Source organism: Carassius gibelio, chromosome B9 (genome assembly GCF_023724105.1).
Source record: "Carassius gibelio isolate Cgi1373 ecotype wild population from Czech Republic chromosome B9, carGib1.2-hapl.c, whole genome shotgun sequence".
Taxonomy (NCBI): domain Eukaryota; kingdom Metazoa; phylum Chordata; class Actinopteri; order Cypriniformes; family Cyprinidae; genus Carassius; species Carassius gibelio.
This window is the reverse complement of record NC_068404.1, coordinates 5,712,039-5,739,609: the sequence shown is the minus strand read 5'-3', so window position 1 is coordinate 5,739,609 and position 27,571 is coordinate 5,712,039. Positions and strand designations below refer to the sequence as shown.

The window sequence follows — 27,571 nt, the reverse complement described above, 5'->3', positions numbered from 1 at the left end:
ACTCATGATAATGCTTCTTTTGTGTTTTCTTTTCTATTTGAATACAGTATTATTGATTGCAAATTATGTTATCATTTGCTTTAAATCATTTAGTAGATTTTTAGTAGATTAAGATTTTAATTTAAACATCTTACCCCTGAGGAACATCAGTATCGCAGTGCAGATATATATATATATAATAGATATATAAGCGCATAGAGGAAAACAAGTAGATAGTTTTTGATTTTTGGTTGTTTTATGGTTTTAGTTTACTTTTATTGCACAAAAACAAAGGTGTTTCTTCAGGTGTTTCTTTAATGTTGCTCAGGTTTAAAGTAAAGATTCTGGAAAGCAACTATCAACTTAGGAATTTAATAATCTTTTTTTATATTATTATTATTATTATTATTATTTATTTTTTGCTTCAATAACAGCATGCAATAAACTCTTTGAGTTTGTGCAAAACCTGATTATTCTGCATGATTTGAGAATAATCCTAATTTCATTTTGTGCTCCACTCAAAATAAAATAAAATATTAAAATATGATGGTGCAGATTGTTGATTGGTGCATAGTGCCCTAAAGTGCAGAATTTAAAAGACTTCATGTTCATTTTACACTTGCCTTTCTATTTAAAAACCCTAAAACCTGTAATTCATTCTAAGATTAATTATTTATTTATGTATTTATTTTATTAAAATATTCAAATTTTTGGTTTTCAGTGTATTGTAGCTATATGCATGCAGTCTAAATATGATTAAAATTTTCAATTTGCGGATATTCCAATGTCTTTCTCTCAGAGATGAAAGGACGGAGAGGCTAATGAGGACGATTTCTTGCCATAAATGATTCATTCTTCACCGTTCTGGGAACGTGACGTGAAGTGGGTGGTTCGGGGGTCTCTCTGGGCTTTTGGAGTTATTCTGGGAGATAATTAGTGCCTGTGTTTTGCCTGCACTGTCACGACTCAGCGCTGCGCAGCGACGGGAGCGGCGTACTTCACCTGCGGCGAACAGCACGGCCGTGTCCCCTCCCTTCTCCAATAGAGAGAACACACACACACACACACACACACACACACACACACACATCCACTTCCGGACACGACTGTGCCAAGCCAACCCTCTGTCCTGAGTTTTATCATGCAGCATGCGCAGATGTAACAGCATTCTCAACGCTAACGGACTAAACAGTGCGACTCTCTCAAAACTTAATTCAACTTTAGTAACGGGATATAGTCTCGTTCACATCTCTCTCACGGGGGGGTTTCACACTCTCTGGCCGCTTTGAATGACAAAGGCGTTCCCGTGGGAAAAACACGCGCCTTCACGACATCATGGATAAAGGAACGGGACTCCGTCCTGTGATTTTGATCATTGCTCTTGGTAAGCTGACCAGTTCTTGATTAAAAAACGCCTGTACTTATTATTTTAAGGTAACAAGTAGGATTGGTTTATAAAAAACGTGTGAAAAGTGTACGTTTGCATTTAATTAGTTTGGATAACGACAAAAGCGTTATAGGCAAACATTGAGTCTTTATTGTAAACTCTTAATATTGGTGTTTATTGTATTATTTTATGACATAATTCACCTCAATGTTTTTTCAGCTCGACCTCACATTTCAGCAAAATTCTAATTATGTCTAAAGAGAGGTGTTTACATTTTTTCCACATTAGGCTTATAGGCCATTTACTGTTTACCAACAATATTACATTGGTCTGTTAAGGAACTTAAGTTATTTTTTTTCTTTTAAGATTTGCTCCCCCAACTGTAAATCACCAAACCCGACCTTCAGAGCTAAGTTACTGTATGTGTGTGATGTACAGTGTGAATGCTCCAGCTCTCAGTTAGCTTCTAATTTAGGTCTGTGAAGTGAACCAGGGGCTAGTTCAGGTGTAAAATAAGTTTACTGCAAGCAGATAGCACAAACCTGTTTTTCAAGAATCATGTTTACGTATTAGTGGTTCTTATTTTGCTTCAGAACACTGCACACTAAAATGTGTCAAATAAGTGTATCATACAAAAGTAACAAATATGGCCTTAACATTAACCAGTTACTTTAATGTTACTAATAACCTGTACACGTCCAACAGCATTTGAAAATTATTAATATGAAACACAATAGAAAGACTTGCCAATTGCATTTAAAAGTGTCGCTTGAATTTCAGTTTTCACGCTCTAAAATAATTCACCAAAATTTGCTTGTCTAAAACCTTTCGTCATGTGACAAAAAAAGAGCCAAGTTTGACATTTGACGTCAACAACGAAAGATACGAGAAGAATTTTCTTCCTTATACATGATCATTACACCCTCATTTATTTTTCCATCACATCAGTGCATAACTTTAGAGTTGCTGTTTAGTGTTTCCTTTGTTCTTCCTATTTTGTTTCAGCATGTTCCTATTCATTATCAATCATGTAATCATCTCTGAGCTGCTCTCACTCACCAACTTTCACTGTGTCCTGTTTTAATACTACAGATTTTGACCTCAATTGCATGACCCTTAACACAGAATGTTAATTTACCACATATTTCACTACTATGTTTGTCTACTATTTTTGTCTGTTCCTTGAATTACATCATCTGCCTTATGAGAACAGCCAATCCCTCATGAAGAGGCAAGTTTTGACATGTCACCTTCTCTCAGTTTTGGTTTATGTCCCTCTGCTCTTCTTTTCGGCTTGTTTCCTCCAGTGAAATCTTCCGGCTTGTTCCGTGTTTAGTGAATTTTCTCTCTTCAGCTGCCATGCTATTATAATTCGTCTCAGAGCACTTAATTCCCAACCCAATAAAATGTTAATATTCACTTTTAGATAAGATGGTGTGTTTTCATTCCGGTGCTTTGAACTCATCCATAACCTAATATGGATATTAACAATTAACATTTCCATAAATAGCCGCATCTCTTCAAGGTCATCTTTGTGCTAGTGTAGTTCTAACAAAACCTTTTAAACAGATAAATGCATTAATTAATTAATTAATTAATGTTTTGAAACAGACCAACAATTTGAATGACTTGTCACATCCTGCACTCTGATACTGATATTTGACTGATACTGTGTTTTTGATCATATTGTCACTACAGAACAGTTTTTTCCCCAGTGGTCCATTAATGTGTCTCACAGAACCCAAGCTCCTGTTTTTAGTTTCCTGAGGAATCTTCTCTTCTTCTCTCAGTGTTGTTCTGTGAGGGCCGTGTGGTGAAGGTTCCAGTCGGTCCTCTGGTACATGTCGAGGGGCAAGCTGTCTCCATTCACTGCGATGTGTCTGACTACCAGGGACCCCGCGATCAGGAATTTGAGTGGTCTTTGGTCCTTCCTGGAAATAACTTTCTCCAGCTCATCTCCACCTTTGATGGTAATTTTGCGGACTCTTCAGTGAGGGACAGGATTAACAGTGGTGATATCAGTTATAAAAGGCTGGGAGATGCTGCTGTTGAACTCAAATTCAAGAAGATCAGAGCAACAGACAGTGGCATGTATCGCTGCAGTACCCCGAGCACAGATTCGGTCATCAGCGGGAACTACCACGCCGATGTGGAGCTCAAAGGTGAGTCAAGCCTTTCAATTCTTTTACTTTTTAAAGATCTTGACTTCACTTTTAGGAAAAAAAAATGTGCAAAACCTTTACCTTTTGGTGTAGCACCCTCAAAGGGTACCTTAAGAGTACGTATTACTACTCTAATGTACTAATATTCACCCCAAAACAGGTTTATTTTTTCATATTATAATTAAAATTATTTCATATTTTAGTATTCATTTATGTATTTAAATTTAGACGGTGACTTCAGAATGACAATGTTAGTGATAGACTTATATATTGAGCAATATTTTGTGCTCTATAAATCTTTGTTTGTACTGAAAAGGCCTTGGTCGCCTAATTGGAACAAAGAAATTATAACTTTTCTAATGCAAAGTGAAACGGCAGAGGCCTGTTCTAACTGTCAAATACAGACAAAAGCAAACTGAGTTGATGGAAATAAATTGCAGGCTACTCCTACACTCCAACTTCTGAACCCTGCAAAGCCTAACATATTCAACCATTAAAAAGGAAGTTTACTGAATCTTAGGCTAAATATAAAAACAAAGTCTAAATGTAACCTGATACATCATTCTTTTATGGCTACGATAGTATGTGAATATGGAGCTCATACTCAAGGAGGAGCACAAATATCACTATATATAGAGCTTATTCTTACATTTACATCGTCAAAATTAGTAAAGACTTCACAGTTAAAAGGTATATGAGCCACAACCTGAAAAAAACCTTTTAACTAACCTCTTACTTTCAAATGTAAAGACTATAAACCAGATAACAGATTGCATGTAAAAGATTGTGTACTAATAGTTCTTTCAGCAAAAATTGCATCCTGTTGATGTATCCGATATGATACAGTAAGTTTATAAAGTTAAACAAGGTTGCACTTGAAGTATAAATGGAACGTGATGCACTGCAAGGCTTGAAGACAAAAATACAAAGACTTATTCTTTGTTCTGTCGGTTAGAGAAAAGCCTGTGGAGGTTAACGGGGGAGCTCTGAAGCTCCAGTTCTGGAGATGGATAAAAAAGAACTCTTCTGCACCACCAATAAAAGCATAATAGTACAATCAAAACAACACAAGGAGCATAAAATATGAGAAATAGATCAAAATGTTTAATGAATTGTTATATCTGCCTATGTAAGATTCCATCTGTCTGATCCAGCCTTATTTGTAGATTTTCTGGATCAGTAAATGTTCATATCTTGAGCTTTTCCTTTTATTTCTAAGTTTTGTTTTCCCTCTGGGAATTGTTTGGTGTCAGGCCTTAGGGAGGACTGTTAAGGAATTACTTTTTGTCAGGAAAACTTTATTTATTTTTTTATTATTATTATTTTTTTTTTATAAATCAAAGTAAACTTTATGTCTCAGAATTATTTTTGCAAGTCTTTTTGGCAATGTGGAAATCACACACTTCACTTTTGAAAGCGTTTGAAACAGCACCCTTCTTCTGCCTGCTTTAAAGTGTCATTTGTTATGTCCAGTGATCGGGGACAGTCTGAAGGTGGCTCCAGCCATTCCCAAATCAGCAGTGTCTGAGGGAGAATCAGTGGAACTCCAGTGCAACGCAACACGGGGCTTCACGGAGCACACCTTCCTCTCCGTTACTTGGTCCATCAGGAAAGGGAGCAGCCCGTTGGAGGAAATCTTGACATTTGGGCCGGATGATAAGATCAAAGTAGGACGCAACTACTTTCGGCGTTACACAGATGGTGGACTTCTGTTGGACCTCCGTGGAGGTGGTTTTTATGGACTGGTCCTGAAAAGAGCAAGGCCATCAGATCAAGGGGAGTATGTGTGTGTGGCCCAGGAGTGGGTGAGACAGGGTGAAGAAGGACGAAACTGGCGCATGATTCTGGAGAAGTCTGAGGAAATGGGAAATGTTACTGTTACACCCACAGGTGAGTCACATCTCATACTCTCTTCAGTTCCCGATCATGCAAGTTTGTTGATTGTGACTACAATTATGGGTCTTGGTTCACGAAAACATAAGGACACTGATGATTCTATTACCAGCAACATGACTATGAGGTTGTGTTTTTAAAAATAGCTGGTGTTGTGGTGAATCCCTGATAGCCTTCTGTTACAATGCAGTTCTTTTACAAGATTTGAATATTCTCCATTTCTGAACACGGGAGACTGTGAAGAAGTTGTAATGACATTTCCAGCAGAAAAATATAAAGCACAACAGTAATGCCCCCTTAAATTAGTGGCTTTGCTTCGGGTCTTAACTCTTTCCCTGCCAGCATTTTTGAAAAAAGTTTGCCAGCCACCGCAAGCTATTTTGATGATTTTCACTTAATTTAATGGCCTCCAGTATATTTGTCTGTATGAATAATTTAACATGCAATACAACAAAATAAATATCAGAGCCTCCACAAAAAAAAAAAAAAAAACCTCCGTTTTATTCTTGCTTAAAGCATTCTTTTTTTTTTATCAACATTTGAATATAGGTAGGTTTCATACAAATGCATAATTTTGAGCAAAAAGTTATTATTTTTTTTTTTGTTTTTTTTTATCTAAAACTGCATATGGATAATATTTAGTATGATTATCAAAGCATAAATCCAGTAAATCGCTTCCAATAAAACAACTCCAAAAAAGACCTATATCACTTCAAGGATCAAAATTTTACTATGTAACATTATGCAGTTTCATTTATATGTTGTCTATTGCTGATGATCGCATTATTTTGAATATGCATATTCAGAAATGCATCTGTCCAAATAGGAGATCCTCTTAAAAACACGTCTTTGGCGGGGAAGCGTTTTTTGTGACTGGCTAGGTTTGTACCAATAGCCGATAGTATCGTGTATCGATGATTGTCAGAAATATCGTTGTAAGCAGATTTCTCTGTCGATAGTCAAGATGATATTAGGCTCTTTCTCCTATTAATGTATTAATTTATAATAATAATAACCATTATTTTAATTTTTATTAGGCGGCCTATTATAATTTGGCTTTCAAACTGCTCAGCTATTTCACTTCAGCAACGCATTTCTCTCTCTCTCTCTCTCTCTCTCTCTCTCTCTCTCTCACACACACACACACACACATAGTGCTCGCGCAATATTGGATAAGAGCCTGTAACTTTAGTCATAAGATCAAAGTAGTTTTAGTTACTAGTACACAGCAACACGCTCTTCTCACACATTAGAGATTAACTCTTTCTTGGCTTACAAATAAAGAAAAGACAAAATAATAACATCCATAGAGGCTCTGCCGCCTTGATATTATTTTCATGCACACCGCACTATAATGTGATGCATGCAAAATAAATCGTTTTGGCCGTTACAAAGTCTCCATCCACAAACAGATGTACATTGTATTTCATTAGACTTTAACAAGTAATCTGAACGGTCTATATGTGTGCAATATTTTAAACGAGCCCTCACTAACTGAGTTTAATGCCACAGTTATGTTAGAATGGATCTCATTCTTGTTTCTGTGGCGGTGTGTCGGTCTCGTCATGAGGCGCGTGGTCTGGAGCGCTGTATGAATGATGCAGCAGTTTACTACAGATATATGAACTTACCTGTTTTAAAATACTTTATATTTAACGTGTTCGTTTATGTCCAATATTAGTGTTAAACTGATGGACTTAAATCTACTTTTGATTTTCACTGTTGACTGATTTTACAGAACATTTAGGCTGATAACTTCTGTGCGCAGATACAGCAGATTTGTCACAGGACGCGCGATATGACAGTCTGACTATATATGAACTAGCGGTTTTAAACACAGTATTTTTATATTTAGCGTTAGTTTATCATTATGTTTGAAAGTATATTTTTTTTTATTATTGTGCACTCTCTCGTGCACCTGTGCGGTTTAAAACACCAAATAGTTATGCTATGACAAGAACAAAGAGTTTCTCTCTTGCTCCACCCTTGCACGATAATATTGTGTATCATCGATCTCATGGGCTGATGATATGACAATTTCAAAAATGACCATATCACCTAACACTATGACTGGCACTTATAAACCAGGTGGAATTGTTCAGCCTCAAAACTTTTGCGGAAGTTGGAATCAGAGAGATTGTTCTGAGAAAAATAGATTGTCTAACTGATTTAAAATCAACCTGGAACATTTTAGTATTTGTATTTTGAGTGCAATATGCATTAGAAAACATGCTGTAGGTTTGGCGTCTGAGGCTGAGATTAGCATGGTTGTCTGGGTTGCAGAAACCATTCCTTGAACTCTTTTTTTTATTTTATGCTGGGATTTGTACGATAAATTATTGCCTGTAGACACCAGACAGGAGACGATGCTTCTTTCTAAGCTAAGCTGTGACCTTTTTATAGAATTTTATTAAAAACACTCCTGCCCATCCAAGTTCTTTCATGAGGCTCTCATTTAAAAAAAAAAAAGTTAATTTCATCTCAGCTTGACCTGAAGTTGTAAAGAGGCGCTGAGGGATTACAGACAATGACTGATTCTGTTCAAAGTCATAACATCTAAGGATGCCCAATGTAGATCCAAAAGGACAAAAATATGGTCACAGTTTATTTAAAAGTCCAATTCTAGCTATTAACAAACCATTAACTACAACTTTTGCCACCATAAACTACACATTTTTTGTGTGTTTTCTCTAATTCACATTCGAGAGGGTTCCTCAAGCTGATGGGATCCCCCGAAATTGGTGCAGATTGCCGCGCCATTATGGAGATATGGCCATCCAAAGTTTCAGTGGTTTTCCATAGACTTGATCTTTAAAGCGTTTCATTGAGGTCACCAGTAGCAAACAATGGACAAACTTAAGTAATTACACCATTTCAGGGATTTTATCTGAGTTATGTTCTGTAAAAAATGGTGCAGTGTCAATTTTGGTGCAGATCACACCATTTTAGATTTTGCTAAATATAGATTACTGACAACATGGCATGCATGGAAAACTGAGAGATAATTTAGCATTACGTTTGCTGGCACAGCTAATCACTTTTTTTGTTTCTATCTATGACTTGCTCACAAGACGAAACTCCCCCAGGGAACAGAAAGTCCCAAACACTTCCAGACGTGCATACATATTTACTCCCACAGCGTACTCTTCCCTACTTCACCTTTAAACTATGTAAGATTACTAGATGCCTGCTTGTCAAAAGTACTACAGAAAGTACTGGACAAAGTTTTAACAGCATTGTTTTTGTGGGTAATTGAGCCAGTTTTGTTTGCTGTTGGCCCTGATGTTATCTCTTACCGGCCTCCAGACTGCAGTGCAACAATGTGTGAGGGATCTTTGAAGTTTACCACTGGCTGCTCTATCTGAGTGCAATGCATTACACCCTTCATAAATGGAAAGCAGATCTTGGTGACTTTAGGAAGTCATATTTGATCAAACAAAACCAGTTTAATGACTTTATTTAAATACTCTGTCACTTATGAATCAGTTTTCTTTTCCTTTAGTTTATTGTTGAAGTAAATTAACTCTTTGTGTCTGTGCATAGTTCACTCTGGCTTCAGCGGAGATGGATAATCTCTAACCTGTTGTTTGTCTGTGAATGATTGATCCAGTTCTTTTCCTGCTGTACATGACAGTTACAGTGGCTTGACTAATGTAAGGGGAGAAGATTCTGTTTCTAAGGCTTTGCGGTGTCATGTGATAGCAGGAGAAAAAACCTGTTTTACATATGTAAAGTAGGGCTGGACTCTATAGGAAGTTGACAAACTCTAGCTCATTTTAAAGATGCCATAGAATGCATTTATACTCATCTGACTATATCTGTCTGTCTTGCTAGTTATCTAACATGCTAATAATGTTAGAAACATGCTAGTCACATGCTAATCATGCTAGTGAATCATGCTAGTGGCATGCTAGTCACTTGCTAATCATGCTAGAAACATGTTAGCAACATGCTAGTAAGTGGCTAATCATGCTAGGGACTAGCTAGTAAGAATCTAATTATGCTAGAGACATGCTAACAACATGCTAATCAGGCTAGATACATGCTAGTGACATGCTAGTCACTTGCTAATCATGCTAGAAACATGCTAGTGGCATGTTAGTAACTTGCTAATAATGTTAGTGACATGCTAGTCAATTGCTAATCATGCTAAGAACATGTTAGTGACAAGTTAATCATGCTAGAAACAATGCTAACAACAAGCTAATCATGCTAGAAACATGTTAATAACATGCTAGTAACTTGCTAGGAACATGCTAGTAACCTGCTAATCATGCTAGCAACATGTTAACAACCATCCCAGGTTCCCTAGCAACTGCATAGCTACACCCTGGCAACCGATCCGGGTCCCTAGCAATCGCATAGCAACACCCTAGCAAAAATCCTTGACACCCTAGCAACCGCTTCAGGTCCCTAGCAATCGCATAGCAACACCCTAACAGAAATCCTGGGTACCCTAGCAACCACACAGAGTATCTTCCGCATAGCAACACCTTAGCAACTGCCACTGGTACCCTACCAACCGCAACCTAGCAACCAAGCCAGGTACCCTAGCAACTGCATAGCAACACCTTAACACCTATCTCTGAAAGACTGTATTGCCTTCAGTCATTCAAACTGCATGCTTTTAAAAATTATTTAAACTTCAAACTATTTCAGATAGGGATGCACGATAATATCGGCACAATATCGGTATCGGCCGATAAAAGCTCAAAATGACCATTATCGGTATCGGCCGATATGAATATTTCTGCCGATGAGCCAAACCGATATTCTCCAAGTGAAATAATTGACCTGTTTTTCAGATGTGAATGTCAGTCTACATTTGTAAAATAATACATTTATGGTAGAATCAGTACAGAAGAGATACATGGATTTCTCTTCAGTAAAATTAAAGTTTAAATATATCAGTATATATTTGTATATATATCGATATCGGTATCGGCATCGGCCAAAATTATTTTGAAAATATCGGCATATCGAATATCGGCCAAAATCCAATATCGTGCATCCCTAATTTCAGACTGTAAACCGTCAAACTTAAAACCTTTTAAACTTTTTCAAAATTTCTGGTCCGACTTTCTCAAGCCAACTTTAAATTGTTCTCTGATGTCCCCATTGTGTGCATATTAAGTTTATCTCAAAATTCATTACGCCACAGATAATTTTTCATAGCTTGTTGAAATAGCCACTTTTAGGGGAAGGGCCAAAACACGCTGTTATTTGTGTTTGTCCCCTTTAAATGAAAATGAGTTGCTGCTCCCGCCTCTATGCCATCGTAGTGAGAAATCTGGAACTGCTAGTGTGGATAGACTGTTTATGAATTATTGACATTATAAAACAATGAGTTGGTGTATTTTTACGATTATAGGCTGGTTGTTTTCACACACTGCGGCCACACAACTGTGTTCAGTCACTTTATAATAGTGATTTTTGCATTTTATGGCACCTCTAACAATTTTTGAAAAGTACAACATGAAGTCATGAAAATGGCATGTTATTCAAGTAGTTTTGCATGTCACACTGGAGGAAGTTTCAAGGCTGTTTTGTGCATTAACACTTGCTATTTTGTGCACTTGCATTCTTTTTATAGACACTTTTATCCAAAGCAGCTTACAAAACAAACTGTTGTTTGCTGCAATTTCTCTAAAAGTATAAGCTAGCACTTAAACTATAAAGCAGATATAATTAGATGAGTAACTTTTGAAGTAAGTATCCCTGTTTATGGTTAAGGATTAGATAAGTGATTGCAAAAGTGTGTCTTCATCTTAAGAAAGGGAATGTTAAATTCCTGCATTCTGATTAAATACAGAAAAGTTATCTTGTAAATTCTGTAAGCATAATGCATAATTAGCTTGGACTTTCTTTCAGTTATGTGGAGGTGTCATACACTAGAATATATAGATCGGAAAATATGGTTGTGTGTGTGTGTGTGTGTGTGTGTGTGTGTATGTATATATATATATATATATATATATATATATATATATATATATATATATATATATATATATATATATATATATATATATATATATATAATAATTAATGAATAATTGTTCAAATCTTCAAAATATCTTTACATTTCTCAGGTCTCCTGTCCTGATTAACTATATTTTTAGAGATTCCCAGCAGATTGTTCAATTATTGAACAATGAATGAAACCATGAATTAGTGAGTCACTCAACTTGAGTCAAGACTCACTGATAATGTATTATTAATAGAGAGATATTGCTGTAAACATACAACACAGTTTTTCGGGTAAACCTATTTTCTTATGTGACGTTTTCTTATGAGTTATTGATGTGGATTGTATAAAAAAAATGAAAGAGATAGCAGAAATTTATAACCAGTTTGCCAAAAACATGAAATAGTTATTTGAACAGCAATAGGATGTTGCTAATTTTACATTGAAGTCTCACCACAGGGCAACTAACACATATTACTTGTAGACAAGCATTCCAGTTACATGAAATGTCTTATTCCATGTTCTTATTATATATTATATAATATTTTGTATGAATGACTGGGAAAAGTTCATATCAGAGAAGGTTCATTTCATAGCTTTGCTTTCAGATAATGTGCTTCTATAAAGTGGCAGTACCAAAGTTCGTCTCTTGAGGACTCATTGATGCATTCCGTTCATTCTGATTGCTCATTCAGAAACATTACAACTGTTAATTGTAGAGTTCTGTCTCTGTTCAATTTTTTATACTCTTCATTGCGTGCTTGCATGCAGAGCACCAGCACACTACTGGCTTTTTTCTTTCTTTTTTTTTCTCCCCATGTTTGCCGCTGGTGATAGAATCATGTCAAGGATTTCTGTGCAACATGCTGCTTTATTTTTGAAGTCTTCTCCCTCAACGCTAAATGTTAATCACTGTTTTGCATATTCTAACTGCACTTTGAATTCAGCTTGGGGAATTTCCTTTTTTTCTTGTAGTTTATTCAAAGCTATGCTACATAATACAGCTTAATGCAATGTGCATAAGGATCGGATCTCTTTGTTCAAGCTTTTTATTTTATAACCCAATGATAGCTGTTTTTTTAACAATGTTTTTGGCAACAGTGCTGGAGGAAGTACATGTATTTTGTATAATTATTACTGTTATGGGTCGGTTTAAGATTACACTAAGGAGTACACTCTTAAAAATAAAGGTACTTAAATGGGTCATATGATGCTTCATGCACTTTTAAAAGTAGTTTGAACTGAAATGTGTGTTGGCAGTGTGTGTTCAACCACCCTGTAATGAAAAAAATAAAGTAATAAAAAAATAATAATCCACTTCAATCTTTACCCCTTTTATTACATCGAGCCGATTTCAGATGCCTGGTTGTCTGTGTGACGCCACGATGAATGCGTATAAAGTAAACAGTCCCTCAGAAAGCAGCTCAGAAGAGAGGGGCGGGGTCAGCAGTGCTCATTAACATTGAAAGGAAAATGATACAAAACGGCTTGTTCTGAAAAGAGCTGTTTTTGACCAGGTAAAAGGTGTTTTTACACTGCCATTGAGAAATTTTACCCCAAACTATGTTGCAGACTTTTCATTATGACCCTAAAGAGATCATATCAACTTGTGGAAAATTGGTATCTGATGACCCCTTTTAAAAGGTTCTTTGGTGCCCTAGAAGAACCATTTTTGGTTCCACAAAGAACCATTCAGTCAAAGGTTCTTTAAAGAATCATCTCTTTCTTACCCTTTTATAATCTAAAGAACCTTTCACCACAAAGAACCTTTTGGGGAACAGTAAGGTTCTTCAGATGTTAAAGTTTCTTTATTGAACTATTTAGACAAAAAGGTTCTTCTATGGCATTGTGAAGCACCTTTATTTTTTAAGAGTGTAGAGGAACTAGTTAAACATCTGCAGAGACTAATTTTATCAGTTCAGGTCCTTTGTCTTTAGGAGTTCCGTACTTACAATAGAGAACTAAAAAAAGTGTTTTCTTACCATACAAACAGGTGTCTTTTCTCAAAGTACACAACAGCTGGGCACAATGTGTGACTTAAGTGGTAGTGTGAGAGCTGGCCTGGTGTCAAAAACACAAAGCCAGACCTGTGTGTGTGAGCTTACCATAGCTTGAACAATGACAGCTGCAAATTGAGAGAATGTGCACCCTTGCCCTTCCCTTCAAATCCAGAGACAAAAAAACTAGGTCGACTACAATACCTCTGCACTGCAGCCATGACTGGGTGATATACCTGATACAACCATATTACATTGTTAAAAATGTTTTTGATCTGTAATGGCAATTGATTTATTTTTAGCAAAAGTAATTGGAAACCAAGATTCAAAAAGTTTCCTGCAAAAAGTAAAACAGTTTGTTCACTAAATGAAAGTAAATAATTTAAAAAATATATATTTTTCACTTAGATGTACACACAAATATAACAATTCACAGTAAACAACTTTACATAAATACAATAAAAGTTTTTGTGCTTTTTGATAAGCATTATGCTCAGTATATTATAGAAGTATATTATGCTCACCAAGGCTACAGTACAACAGTAATATTATATAGTTTATCCCTCTCAAATTATCAGCAGCCATTACTCCAGTCTTCAGCGTCACATTTTTTTCTTTTGTTATCAAAACTGTAATACATTTGTTTCATTATTCTTTGAGTAGAACAGCAATAAAGCAAGTGGAGACTGTGGTAAATACTTGAATCAGTTTTGAATTAAATTGTTAATTTTAGTAATGAAGTTAAAATCAGAGTGTAGTTGTAAGACAGGTTTGTGAAATCAGTTTAATGTGACGACGGATTTTTTTATTTTTTTTATTTTCCTTTGTGAGTTGATTTCCCCAAAAAGTGTAAATGGTGTCATTTACATTACTTGGGTTGTTGAACGGTGGTATGGGTTTGAGGCGGGACTCTCTGTTTGGCTGACCAATGGGTTGGGGAATACATTTGAAATCTCATGAAAAGATGCATGCAAATGTTTTTTTGTATGTTGCTCATGTCTCGCAGTCTGTGACTGACTTTCTTTATGTTCCCTTCTTCTCTCACAGAGCTGCAATTCAAGGTGACCCTTACAGCGTCTCTGAACCCTCAGTCCACCAGCGAGCCCACTGAACTGCGCTGTGAGGTGGTTGACCTCCTTCACCTCCAAGATGGCCGCCTGGGTGTGACCTGGTCTTACTCTACAAACACATCTGGAGATGTATCTCAGAAGAAACTCACTATAGCCTCCCTGAATGAACAAGGAGCGCTGATTGCAGACAGTCAGTACCAGCAGAGGCTGGACACTGGGGATATAGCAGTGACCAGGAGAGAGTCTAACATCTTCATTCTGCGAATGCTTCAGACTCGAGATGCAGACATGGGCTCTTATTCCTGTGCTGTAACAGCATGGAAGCCCACGCAGCAAAGTGGATGGGAAAAAGCGATGGAAGTCCAGTCAACGCCTGTCACTGTTCAGTGGACACCAAAGAGTAAGCTCTAAATTTGGGGCATTTGTTTTTGCGAAGCTTCCTTTTAGGTCTGTTTTTTAGCTATGAAACACTTTGACATTCTTTCAGCATTCCTACGTTCTTTAAGCAAGTATGCAAACCTAAGTGCTTGGCTAACACTTTTTTTTCCTGTTGGTCCTTTCTGGTTAACCGACACTAAATATTACTAAGGAAAGTAGAAGAAGCCACTGAAAATATAAATTTTCATATTTGATAAATTACTTGCGCCTCAGAGTGAGCAGACGAAACACATTAAATGCTGTCCTTACTTCCGGAGGTGGATGCCTGCTGCTGTTTGGGAACGCAGTCGAGACCATTATACAGAAATTATTTGATAACAAACTTTGCTCAGGCATTTCAAAATAACCAAAACAACATTTCAGATGCTGTGCAACGAGATCGTTCCACTGGTTATCGTGCACATGACTTTTTTTGATGCACGTGGTGAAATTTATTCAGTAAATGTGTTTCCATCGTAGTTTATGCAATTTTTTTTTAGCGGATAAAATGTTTCAACTATCAATTGTGCACACCGTTTTTTTATGTGCATTTTTAAAAATGAATTAGAATCTTGGCGTTTCCATCCAGTGTTTTTATTTTTATTTAATGCAATATTCCAAAATGCGCATTAAACATAGGTGGATAGAAACAGCTAACGAGTGAAGCACTAACAAAGGGCAGAGCTACATAAGGTCTATAGAGTTACTTTAAATGCCTGTTCCTTCAAATCAGATGTGTTATTATTCAAATAGCAAGAGTCAGCAATATTATCTTAGAAATGTTCCTGCACTTTGACTTTAATTGATCTCTAGGCAAAACTGGACACAGAACACTAATGCTAATGCCTGCTCATTGAATAAAAGTTAATAATGCAACACGTATTTTGTGTGTATTCAGAAATCAGCCACAAAGTATTTTTTATCTAAAATAGTTTGCACCCTTTAGCTTTTAAATCATGTTTTCTGGCCTTTAGCAACAAAGTATCTAACTGTCCCCAGCTTGTTTTTAGGATTTGCGGTCACTCTTTAGATATTTCATTTTTACCCCATGAGCTAAGTGCTTCCAGCAACTGTGACCGTTGTAGCACTTAGTGCACTGTTTTAAAAAGAATGCATCAAAGCTTGTTGTCTGAAAGTCTCCAGTGTCTCTCATTTTTCAGCTCTCAATAAGGGATTGGAGTAAATGACTTTAATTGTGTTTTTGTGATGACATCTTCTATGTGAAGACATATTTAGCCCACAATGGTCACTCTGTCTTGGTCTTTTGCACCCTTGATTTAGCTTAGGCTGTGTTCTGAAACTATATCTGATACTGACTAAATGTATATGGTGGCAACCACTGAATAAGGAGGAAAATTTGCAACTTGGCACACTAGTTTTATCTACAAAATTAATTTACAATGATTATATTTTGAAGCTATTCCTAAAAATGATAAGAAGCCTCATAATATTGAAAGGTTTTCAATAAATCTCCATCCAAATGGTTTTAGTAGACTGCAGAGCCACCAAATTAGAGTCTCGTTTTTAGGGAACACTTAAGAAATATAAATATCTAAAAAAATAAACTAAAGGGTTAGTTCACTCGAGAATGAAAATTCATCCATCTTCTACTCACCCTCGAAGCATCCTAGATGTAAGTGACTTTCTTCTTTCAGAATAATCCAATTGAAATTGTATAGTAAATTGTCCTTGCTCTTCCAAGCCTTTCAGTGGGGGTAAGCTTGTGTTTGTTGTCAACAGTTCAGAAGACGAGAAATAAAGTATGCACATCTGTAATAAAATGTCCCTCACACAGCTCTGGGGGTTGAATAAAGGCCCCCTGTAGCGAATCCATGCATTTTTGTAAGATAAATATCCAGATATCAAACGTAATTAACATTTTTTTTTTCTTACTTCTGCTGACTGTTGTGAACCGGAAGACGTGCGGATGTTGTAGTTCGTCAGTGCTGTGTGGTTAGTGACGAGGATGGAGAGAAAACAAAACACAGGCCATGAAATAGAAACACAAAACGAGGATTTGTAAAGAAAAATGTCATAATATTTCGAAATAAACCATGAGGAGACTGTTTTTCCTTTGCTTAAGTAAGGAAATTTTTGTTTCCTTTGCCTCTACATTTCCCAAAATAAAAAATAAAAAAGTGTTTATTATGTTTGAAATCTGGATATTTATCTTACAAAAACACATGGATTTGCTACAGGGGGGCTTTATTCACCCCTGGGAGCTGTATGACGGATGTTTTATTACAGATTCGGTCACTTTATTTCACGTCTTCTGAAACGTTTTCAACAAACACCCGCTAACCCCCATTTAACGACTTTAAAGAGCAAGGACAATTTTTATTACAACTTTGATTGGATTATTCTGAATTAATAAAGTCAAATACACCTAGGATGCTTCGAGGGTGAGTAGATTTTCATTTACAACTCTTTAAATGTTTCTACCAATTATGTTACATAGGTAATACTCTTTACAGAAAGTTATTCCATTGTACTCAAACTGTATTGTGCAATAGTTAAATGAGTATTTATTTCATCTTTTTAGTTCCAGATTTGCAAGTAGTAGCTCATCGTGTGAGAGAAGCCTCGACTGCTGGATCCACATTTGAGATGAGCTGTCGGGTGACTGGTCAGAACCTGAAGAATCCCGGCTACTCTGTGCTCATCCGCTTCGAGGAGACCTTGGGAGGAAAGTCCCGAAAAGTGTTGTCACTCAGTCAGGACTCAGTCTTGCAGCTAGAGGAGTGGAGCGAGCCGAGCCGCATTGACAGTGTGGTTCTGGAGAAGACCGGGCAGCTCGAGTACCGCTTCCGTTTGTATGGGGCCCAGGTCACTGATCGTGGGTTATACTATTGTGATGTCACAGCCTGGACACGGCATCAGAGCCAAGACTGGATCAAAGCCATCAGTGCGGAGTCCAATAAGATTGAGATCGCTTTTGTACACACAGGTATTATCATGCTAACAACACTAGACCTAAGTGAGCTTTAATACTCAAAAGGATGATGCTGAATTGCCTGTAGGGTATGTTTACAGCTGAGGTCATGTTACCCTCTCACACACTTTCTGTAGTTCCCTCTCTCTGTCTGATTCTGGATGAGTAGACCTCTATAGTGTCGCCCTCAGGGCAGATTCCTGCTGCTCACAGAGACTCTCTTTATCGCTCACTCTCTTTCGTTTATAGGCAGTTTAACAAAACATCCCAGATATGCTCTCATGTGAAAGCTGGTTTTAAAAGCTAAACTAAGACCAAATTAAAAAATATATTCTTCAAAGTGAAGGTGATCACAAATGGGAAAAATAAACCCACGATTGCTGACAAAACAAGCAGAAGGATTATTATAAAAGTACTCGGAGTGATGTTGCAGTTTTATTGGCCAGCCTAATTGTTCACATCACCCTGGTTCCTTCAACAAAATCAAAAATGTTTTTTTTTCCAACAGCTTTTGGATTATTGTGGGAAACAAGCTTTGTGGTCAGCAATGGTTTGATTCCTACATGCTTGTTCCTCATGATAATCTTCACAAATGAGCACAACCTTTATTAATTTTATAGCCTAATTCCAATCGGCAGAAGTAAAAAGGCTACAAATGAACTACAACATGGTCTCATGACTTTACCATCACTATCAAAAAAAAATCATGTCCCTGAAAATTTGTTAGAATGGTTTGCAAGAGCGACATTTAAAGATAATTTTAAGATAAGGCTGTGGACTAGTGAGTAGATGAGTTTATCTGTCCGACAAAATGATGTTTAGTTTCCCCAATGCCATTTAGCCACTTGTTAACAACCATCTTTTTTATGACAAGCAAAAGCTTAAAAAAAATCACAAGAGGGTATTAATGATGTATAGAAAACTATCTTGAACTTGTTGACAATAGACTTTATTTCGGGCTTTTAACCAAAAGCCCATTTTAAAAATCCATTAACGTCAGGTCATTGGAACCGGAAGTTCTAAAATATTAAATAGTTTCTAGGTTTATAATATAAAATGTCATCCCTGCTCTCTATCTCTTATTCATCAATATCTGTTTATGCATAAGTATCTATAATAATAGTCCAGACTAATTCAAATGAACCATTGTAGCCAATATTTGTGTGTTCTTTGTACTTTATGTGCAACATTGCATCATTAATTTATCAACAAGCTAATGGCAAACTTTTAAAAATCAATTAAGAGGCAAGTGTCTCTTTTGTAGCACAGAGTTTTACAAATCAGTCATTTTGAGGTTTAATTTCAATTAGCATCCTACCTTTAAAAAAAAAACATTTAGGCAGTGGATAGAGAGGCAGCTGAATACGTTATGGGAGCCTCTCTCTCTGCGTGTTAGTAAATGAATTCAAACGAAAGGTTGAATATATTTGAATATAATATATTGATGTTTTCAACTTCCAGTTGACTCTGAAATCTAGACTTTTAAAAAAGCAAATGTTTGTTTCTCCTGCAGGCCCAGTATTCAACATCTCCATTCATTCAGAAGCAAACAATGTGTTACCGGGAAACACAGTCCAAATGAAGTGCATCATATCCATCCTGCAAGCTTCTCCGAACACTGGCAAGTACTGTCTGTGTAATGTTTAGAATTAATTATAATATAAATTTATATGAAGTTTAAAATAAATTAATTTCTAAGCTAAATAGCATTTCTAAATAACTGGAGCTTTTCTCCTTTAAAATGTAAAACCCTTTCAAACTTTGTTGTTGAACCTTTTGTTAATCTTTCTTTTACATTAAGTAGTTTGGGGTTATGTTGTCTAATTCATTGACATTCATTCCTTTTAATGGTGGTTTATTTCCAAATGCTTTTTATAAGATCACTGTATCTTTATTTTTGGACACATTGAAGTAATGAGAGATTTTATTCGGGGGTGAAATATTTGAAAATATTTGTTGTTCCATCCTGACAGATTTTTTTGAGATGCATCCCCAGTGAACTTAAATCTCCCAGTTCATTTGATGTCACTTTCTGATGTATAAAAGGAACAGAATCTCAGAAGTAACCGAATGCTTTCTTAGGTGTTTTTAATTATTTAAAGGTTTTTGTAAAACACTTTAGCCTTTCAACAGTTATTTTAGTGTCTATTCATTGCTCAGTTTCTTGTCTTAGTCCAGTCTGACCTTGTAGGCTGTCTGGACGGCATGTTTTAATAGCAGTGTCCATGTTTAACTTCTTAATTAATGAAGTGTTCATGTGTTTCAGTGGTAGAGCATTGTGTTAGCAGTGCAAAAGGTCATGGGTTTGATTCCCAGGGAACACATATATCGGTTGTGTTGGGTGTGTTTTTGTGGTTATTCACAGTTGATGGTATAAACTAATTTGAACCAGATGGAAATTATCTCCTGAACTTTACCCTGAGTCACATCCTGCATTGGAGTGACAAAGCATGTTTTCCTTTTCTTCCTGTTGGTTAATAGTTACTCATAAATACTGTATGCACAGTAGGAAATGTGAGGTAGGACATTTACTTGTGTCTTTATAAAGAGCATTTAGCAGTTTTACAAAAGTGCATTAACTTTACATTTGAGGCTGCTGTGGTCAACAGACCAAGCATGCTTTTGGAAAGGTTAGCACTTTGGCATTTTTCCAAAGATTTTTGGTGAAAATCGGTAGAATAGAATTAAAAATCTGATTTGGTCTGGAGAGACTAATTGCTTGTCTGTGAAATATAAAACTGTTACATTGCTGTCTTTCAAGCACTGCTGTTTTCTACAGGAAATGTATTAGACAATTAGTTATTAGGAAAGTCGTATTAGATGTGAGTGGTTGGATGTTTACTTTAAGTGATCCTAGTGATACAGAGCTGCGGGCTGCAGTTGGTCACATTGCCTGCTGTGATTGTATCAGTCAGAAATGTTGGGTAATACTCCGAACACGAAGTACAACGTTCCTTCCTCATCAGTCTGTAGCCACAGGCAGGTACAACATGCTGTAGTCATAGATACATGTCAGCACAATGTTCACACTTCTCTCTTTCAAAATAAAGTATAGAGAAACGAGAGATGTTTTTATGCTGGTTTTATTGTTCGGTCTTTAAAAGCTCATGGCCGCGAAGGAAGAGAAGTTTCTGTTTCTATTGTGTTTCTATTGTGTTTCTATTAGAGTAATCCTTAGGGAGTCAAGCAGCAATAGACACAACTGTATGTCTGAGAATTTTCCCATTAAAAGGAGAATTGACCTAAGAATGAAAATTCAGTCATCATTTACTCACCCTCAAGTCTTTCACTATATTCCAATGCTTTAATAAGTTTTGTTTGACCAAAAAAAAAAAAAAAAAAAAGATAGTCCACCCATAAATCTAAATTGTCATCATTTAGTCATCCTCATGCTGTTCCAAACCATTGGCAATCAAACGAACCCAATGGCTTCCATTTTCAGTGAAACATTGTTCAGTTTATCATCTTTTATGTTCCAAAGAAGAAATGAAAACAACAACAGGGTAAGTAAATGATGCCAGAATTGTCATTTTTGTCTTAATTATCTGCCATGAGCTGCGTGAATATTACTTTTGTGTTCCACTGAATACGAGTGGAATATAAGTTGGGAATGAAGTATTCACCTACATTTGGGTGAACTGTTCCTCTACGGCATTGTATTGGGAAGTCACATTACAATGTTTAATTTTTAATTAAATTCATAAATCTTAATGTCTGCCATGCTTGTTCTTGCACACAGGCTGACTAATGTACTCGAGTAATGCAGTCAAGAACATGTGCTTCAGCTGAAAGGTAGCGGAAGACAGGACGATGGAAGTACCCATGAGTACAGTCAGAGTTACTCATGAGTTCTGAGAGGGTTTCTTCATTCATTCTGGGCTCGATTAGAGCAGAAAGAACATTTCCTTGTTTTAAGGCTAATTTTGGCCTGGTTGTTGTTCACAGTGGTTAAGAATAAGGGCAGTGCTGCTCTCCTTAGGCTCCTTATGATCTCAGGTTCATAGAAAACGCCTTTGCAGTTTAACAGCATCCAATGTATTTAGTCCTACACAAAACAATTCATAGGCACTATGAGGATTTTGTATTTTTTTATTTTAGGCATTTACATTTAAGAGGCCATTGTGAAACAATGACATATGTTTTCACTTTCATAATAATAGCTTTTTTCCCACTGGGGAATTGTTTGATGTATAATAAATTATACCCTTATAGTAATTAGTGGCTGCTCCGTCTGTCTTATTTGATCTTTTTTTTTTTTACTTTTACTTTATTTTTATTTTTTGAATGAGATGATAATATGAAGCGGGTCTAACACAGCTGTGGTTGTTTGTTAGAGCACTTTTGCATCAAACATAATATTGTCATTTAAAGGCTTTTAATTCACTGTTGCCTAACGGTAAAAAAAAAAACATAAAAATTGTGAGTAGTTTGAGAATCACTTTATAAGGCTTTGATGCATTTCTCTCGCATGGTTCGTAATGTCTTGCAGCTGTAGATGTCCAACTGAGGAAGTACAGTTCAGTCATTAATCACCACCGACAGCATAAATGTAGTAAAGACACAATCATCCAGCAAATGTGAGGAACAATCGACTCAGCTTTTATGCTGTTCATCCACACTCGAGGCCGGAAATAAGTGCTTGTCAGGACCTGTCATTCCTCATCCACTGATGAAAGGATATATGTAAATAAATCTATTCAGGGCCACGGATTCAAAGCCTTTGCTTAATTTCCCATCTAGAGTCTTGGTTGGAATGGATCTTAAATTTAATTTGGAGATTTATTTGTAAGACAATTGATTACTGTATAATAATTAATTAATTAAATTTATAATAGGGATAAGATGAAATAGCAGAAAAGTTATAATACTTAACCAAGGTTTCAATAAAGACTTCCACATTGTTACAAAATATTACTCATAGATTCTTCTTTTTTTTTTTCAAAAATATTGAGCAGAACATTTGTTTATAACATTGCTAATAAGAAGAAATGTATTTGAGCACCAAATCAGCACTTTTGAATTATTTCTGAAGTATGTGAACTTGAGACTGGAATTCAGCCTTCCTTCACAGGAATACAAATATATACTAACTGTTGTTTGAAATTGAAATATTTTACAATATAACCATTTTTACTCTAGTTTCATCAAATAAATACAGCACTGAAAATAAACGTATTTCCAGACTATGTAAAAAAAAAAAAAAAAAAACATAAACATACATTTAAAAAATGTCAGAGAAAATTAGTATATAGTGTAAGAAATTCAAGATTTAGCTAAAACAATTGTGCAGCTATTTAAATGTCACAAACTCATAAATAAATATGACGATCCATACACTTCAAGAATCTTAAACTCTCTGCTGTTGACACTGGATTCTGCTATGAGATGTACTCTTGACTTGTACTTGATGAGTAGCAGAATGCTGTGGTGAACTGTGGCGGGCTTGAGCTGTGCTCATGGCTGTCAGTTTCTGATTACACAGTGGCCTTCATTGAGATTCCACACATAGCAGTGAGGACAGCGTGCAGAGGCCTGTCTGAGTCTGGCTGACTGCTGCCGCCTCGATCTGGATCATCAGGGAGTGTATACAACATTGAACCACTTGAAAGACACCGTTTAGCTTTGTTTTCTTTCCATACACTACTTGAATACCCTTGTGGTTATGGCACACACTTGCTTGAATAAGCCACAGCAACAGCATGACTGTTTGGAGCGTTACATAAGAACGCCTATGAACAATCGTATTGACTCCACCTTAGCATTCACGTAAAACTATCTCTCATGAGTAAAGTCAGGGTAGAATCCCACCCAAAAGCTATTTACCTTCTATAATCAGACATGTTTGTAGAGCAACTCTTGACGCTAGATTGTGAAACAGAAGAGGTTTAAATAGAAATTTTAATTCCATGCTGGCTAAAATAATCAGTTTTACTCTCTCCGTCCCACAGGTGATATGGCATTTGAAGTGCGCTGGTTCCAGAAAACAGACCGGGCTGTAGATAACGGAGTCCAACCTCTCATCAGCATGGACCGCTGGGGAGTGGTAAAGAAGACCGACTCCAATGACACCAGTCTGGAGCGCATCGACAGGAACACGTTTGTCCTGAGCTTACACAAGATTAAGGATAGAGATGTTGGAGAATACTACTGTTCTGCCACACCCTGGCTCCTGTCCCCTGCTACTGGAGCCTGGAACAAGGAGAAGGACCTCACCTCTGCTTCATCATCTCTGTCCGTCAAAACAGAATGTAAGAATCCTGGTTGTGTCTAGGGATGGGAATTGTTAAAGTCCAGTTCCCAGATACGTGTATCTTTAGAAAAGGGGTTTCCAACCCTGTTTCTCGAGAGTTACCATCCTGCAGATTTTAGCTTCAACCACATGCAAACACACCTGAACCAAGCTAATCAAGGTTTTCAGGATCACTAGAAACATGCAGACAGTTGTGGTGGAGCTAAACTTTGCAAGAAAGTGGCACTCCCGGGAGAAAGGTTATTAAGTCATTTCATAAAGGTTTCCACGGTCTACCAATAAAGCAAGCTTGGCAGGACCATCTGGGATGGAGACTTCTACAGAGTCTGGGAGGCTTTATTTGCAATAAAATGTAACATTTTTAAAATTGATGACTTCATATCCTCTCCTCAACGTTTATGTCAAAGACTACAGGAACTCTTCTGAAATCAAGATCCCCAGCTGCTCCTCCCAAACTTTGCTTCCATAGCGTGTATATTGTCATATCTGGTGTCTTTATGAAAGTTTGTGATTGACAGCGATCATTCTGTTTGTTATTCTGCAGTCTGGGAGTCTTTGATGATGCCAGTGGGATATGGTTTGGCTGCTGCTGTGATCGCTGGTCTTCTCTCGGTGCTGCTGGGTCTTGCTGTCGCCCACTGCTGTTTCTCCAGGAACCCCATTCACACGCCCCGTCCCCGTAACAAGCTTATGGACCTGGATATGGATTAATCCAGTCCCCCTTTGCACTGCTGTGGTCCTGCCCGGAACCACTTCGACTGACTTGATGTATTATGCTTTTGAACAGAATGTGGATATGCACATTGCTTAATAAGAGATGGAGAACCTGTCTTGATGCACTCCGAGGATTGAGCCACTCCAATTGACGTCTCCATATTCCCATTTAGGAGCAATAGACTTATTATTCTCAAGAATAAAGCATCCAGTGTTTTTTCCCCTCTACACATCCTGACTGCTGATAGGATGAGAGCACCAGGAATGAAATATTTTGTTAAGTACAAACTTTGGGCTGCACAATGGCCAAACCAGCAATGTTGCAGTTTGTACAGATAAGGATGATTATTTTATAGCATTTTATAGGAAGGACTCTAACGGAAGAGCCAAGAACTTGTCAGTTGTGAGTGTGACAGAAACTCCAATTTTAGATTGACCTTTGCAGTCCCAGAGGCTTTGTTTGTCGGAGGTCTGCAGTGCCCCCTGCTCTGCTTGTCTATCAAAGTTATGCCGTCAACAGAAGGGAACCTACAATGACTGACCCTTCCTCTCCACGGTAAAGCATAGTGTTGATCCACAGGCTAAAGGAAAAATATGTCTGATGGATGGGTGCTTCAAGGCTGCACTGCATCATTCTGGGATCCAGAAGTGACCACTTGAGGGAACTGACCGAACAGTTTGTCAAACCGTGGCTTGGCTTTAAGGGCTCTGCCTTAAAGTTTGCTTGTTAGGCATTTCAAAAGCCCTGATAACTGATATCCACACTGTTGGCATTAACTCATTCCTCACTCTCTCTTTCCTGCCCACAAACAAAAAGGAATGCCAAAATGCATCTCAGTTTCCCGAACTTGCATTTTCTTTTCTTGTCAGAATGCACTCATTATACTGACACAACTGACCCACACTAACATGATTGTTACAGATCCTTTTGTACAAATGTTCTCTTTATCCACAATGTGGTCAGATCAGTATTTTCTGAGAAGGGAAGCTGTTGGTATGAGCGGGAGGCTGTTTTACTGTATCTCAGAGTGAGAGAGAATATATTCAGAGCCACATTCATAGATGGATGTCAAAAGGAATTTCACCAAGATGTTTTACTTCAGTTCATTTATGGATATGGTTAATTTACTTTAGTTCATTTATGGATATTATTGAATGTACATTTGTTTTAGTTTTTTTAAGAATTGTTCTTTTTAAGAACTGTGCTTATTTTTAGTTGTGTGAAATTTTGTGTGCTTTTACCAACACTTGCAATAAGTATTTTTTTTTTTTTTTTTTTGTTATTCATTGACCGACTCATTCTTGCTATCAATAGCAAACCAACAAAAACAAATATTTCCCAATAAAAACAAAATTTGAAAAAGTACGACAGTGTGATGATTTGAGATTTCTGTTAATCCCAAATCTGATGAGAAGCCCCTGGGAAAGGCTTTGGTGTCATTTGAATTATTAAAGAATATATATATATATATATTCTTTGCAGTCCTCACAATTGATGCTTTGTCTATTTTTAGTTTCATTTTTTTACCGTCAATTACTTTAATCTCTTTGACTTGAACTCTGTTTTTCTTTTTTTATAAATATACATTTCAATTTACTCCTTGTGTATTATTATTATTATTATTATTATTCAGATTATTTCATATTATTCTGATATATAAAATGATGAGTTATTATTTAAGTGCTTATGAAGGTTCTTAGTTGTGTGATGTCAGGCAGAGTTTATTTCTAGAGCATCAGAACTTGCTAAACTAATTTTTAACTTGCTTAAGCACCCAAGCCTTGAGGAGGCTTGACCTTTGACACTGAGGCATGTCCTTACAAAGAGTTTCATTTTCCTAATTTGCAATCCTTTATTTCGCTATCCTTAATTTGAACGACTGGGTTTTCTGTGTATTATCACACACTGGCCTTATTTCTTGTCTTGTACATCTTTGTGTACTTTGGTTTGATCTCAACCCAGAATATAAATACACTGATGGCTAGGTATCTATGATAGATCAGTGGTATGAACGCTTCTGGCAAACCAGCATTAGATTTGAGAGAGAGCAAACGTGGGTGTGGTGGTGTTTGTTGACAACACTCCATTCTCTCCATGGCAACTATATAAACAGTCATACTCGGGTAAGAAAAGGAAGTGTCGATCTGATATCTGTCAGTCAGCTTTACATTAAATGAGATTGTACTGTTGTGCCCACTGGATCTAACTGAATATTTTAATACTCCTCAAAAAAAGTCATAGTAGGATACAGTATCAGATGGTAATACACCATGGTTCATATACAGTAGAATGATTAAATTCATGTATCATGATATTTACATGGTAGCCTACTCTGGCGTGTCTAAAAAACCAAGGTAATACCATAGTACTTTTTGGAACATTGTTGCATGTGGCATGTATAATGTGAAGTGTGTAGTTATCTTTGGAAACCGCCTTAAACGTGTTTGTTTTGGTGTAGGGCGCCCTCTGCTTACCTTAGGGTTTCTAACTCCAAATATCAAATGTAACAAAAAGATCTGGAGAAAAGTTATTGTTGAAACAGTAAATTTTCTCTTTTAAAAAAATTGTGAAGGGAAAGTCAACATAAAATATTTATTACCTAATAATGTTAAAATATCCAAAATATATAGCCTGGTTAGTCATAGTAACAAAGTATTTTAATTTGTCACTATACTTATCCAAAAAATAATAATAATAATGAATTTGGATAGGCCTCGGAAAGTTCTAGATCAGTGATCCTCAAATCTGGCTCGCGAGATCCACTTTCCTGCGAAGTTTAGCTCTAACCCTAATCAAACACG

At 36.7% G+C, this 27,571-nt stretch overlaps 1 protein-coding gene across 1 annotated transcript; it reads left to right on the top strand.

Moving 5' to 3' along the window:
* Positions 1-1,014: 1,014 nt before the first annotated feature.
* Positions 1,015-26,135, top strand: LOC127965478 (prostaglandin F2 receptor negative regulator). Its single transcript, XM_052566291.1, has 8 exons — positions 1,015-1,363; positions 3,157-3,528; positions 5,002-5,418; positions 14,434-14,856; positions 17,416-17,820; positions 19,319-19,426; positions 23,754-24,053; positions 24,600-26,135. The coding sequence occupies exons 1-8, from the start codon at positions 1,315-1,317 to the stop codon at positions 24,764-24,766; spliced, it is 2,241 nt and encodes a 746-aa protein (XP_052422251.1). The 5' UTR covers positions 1,015-1,314; the 3' UTR covers positions 24,767-26,135.
* Positions 26,136-27,571: the final 1,436 nt, after the last annotated feature.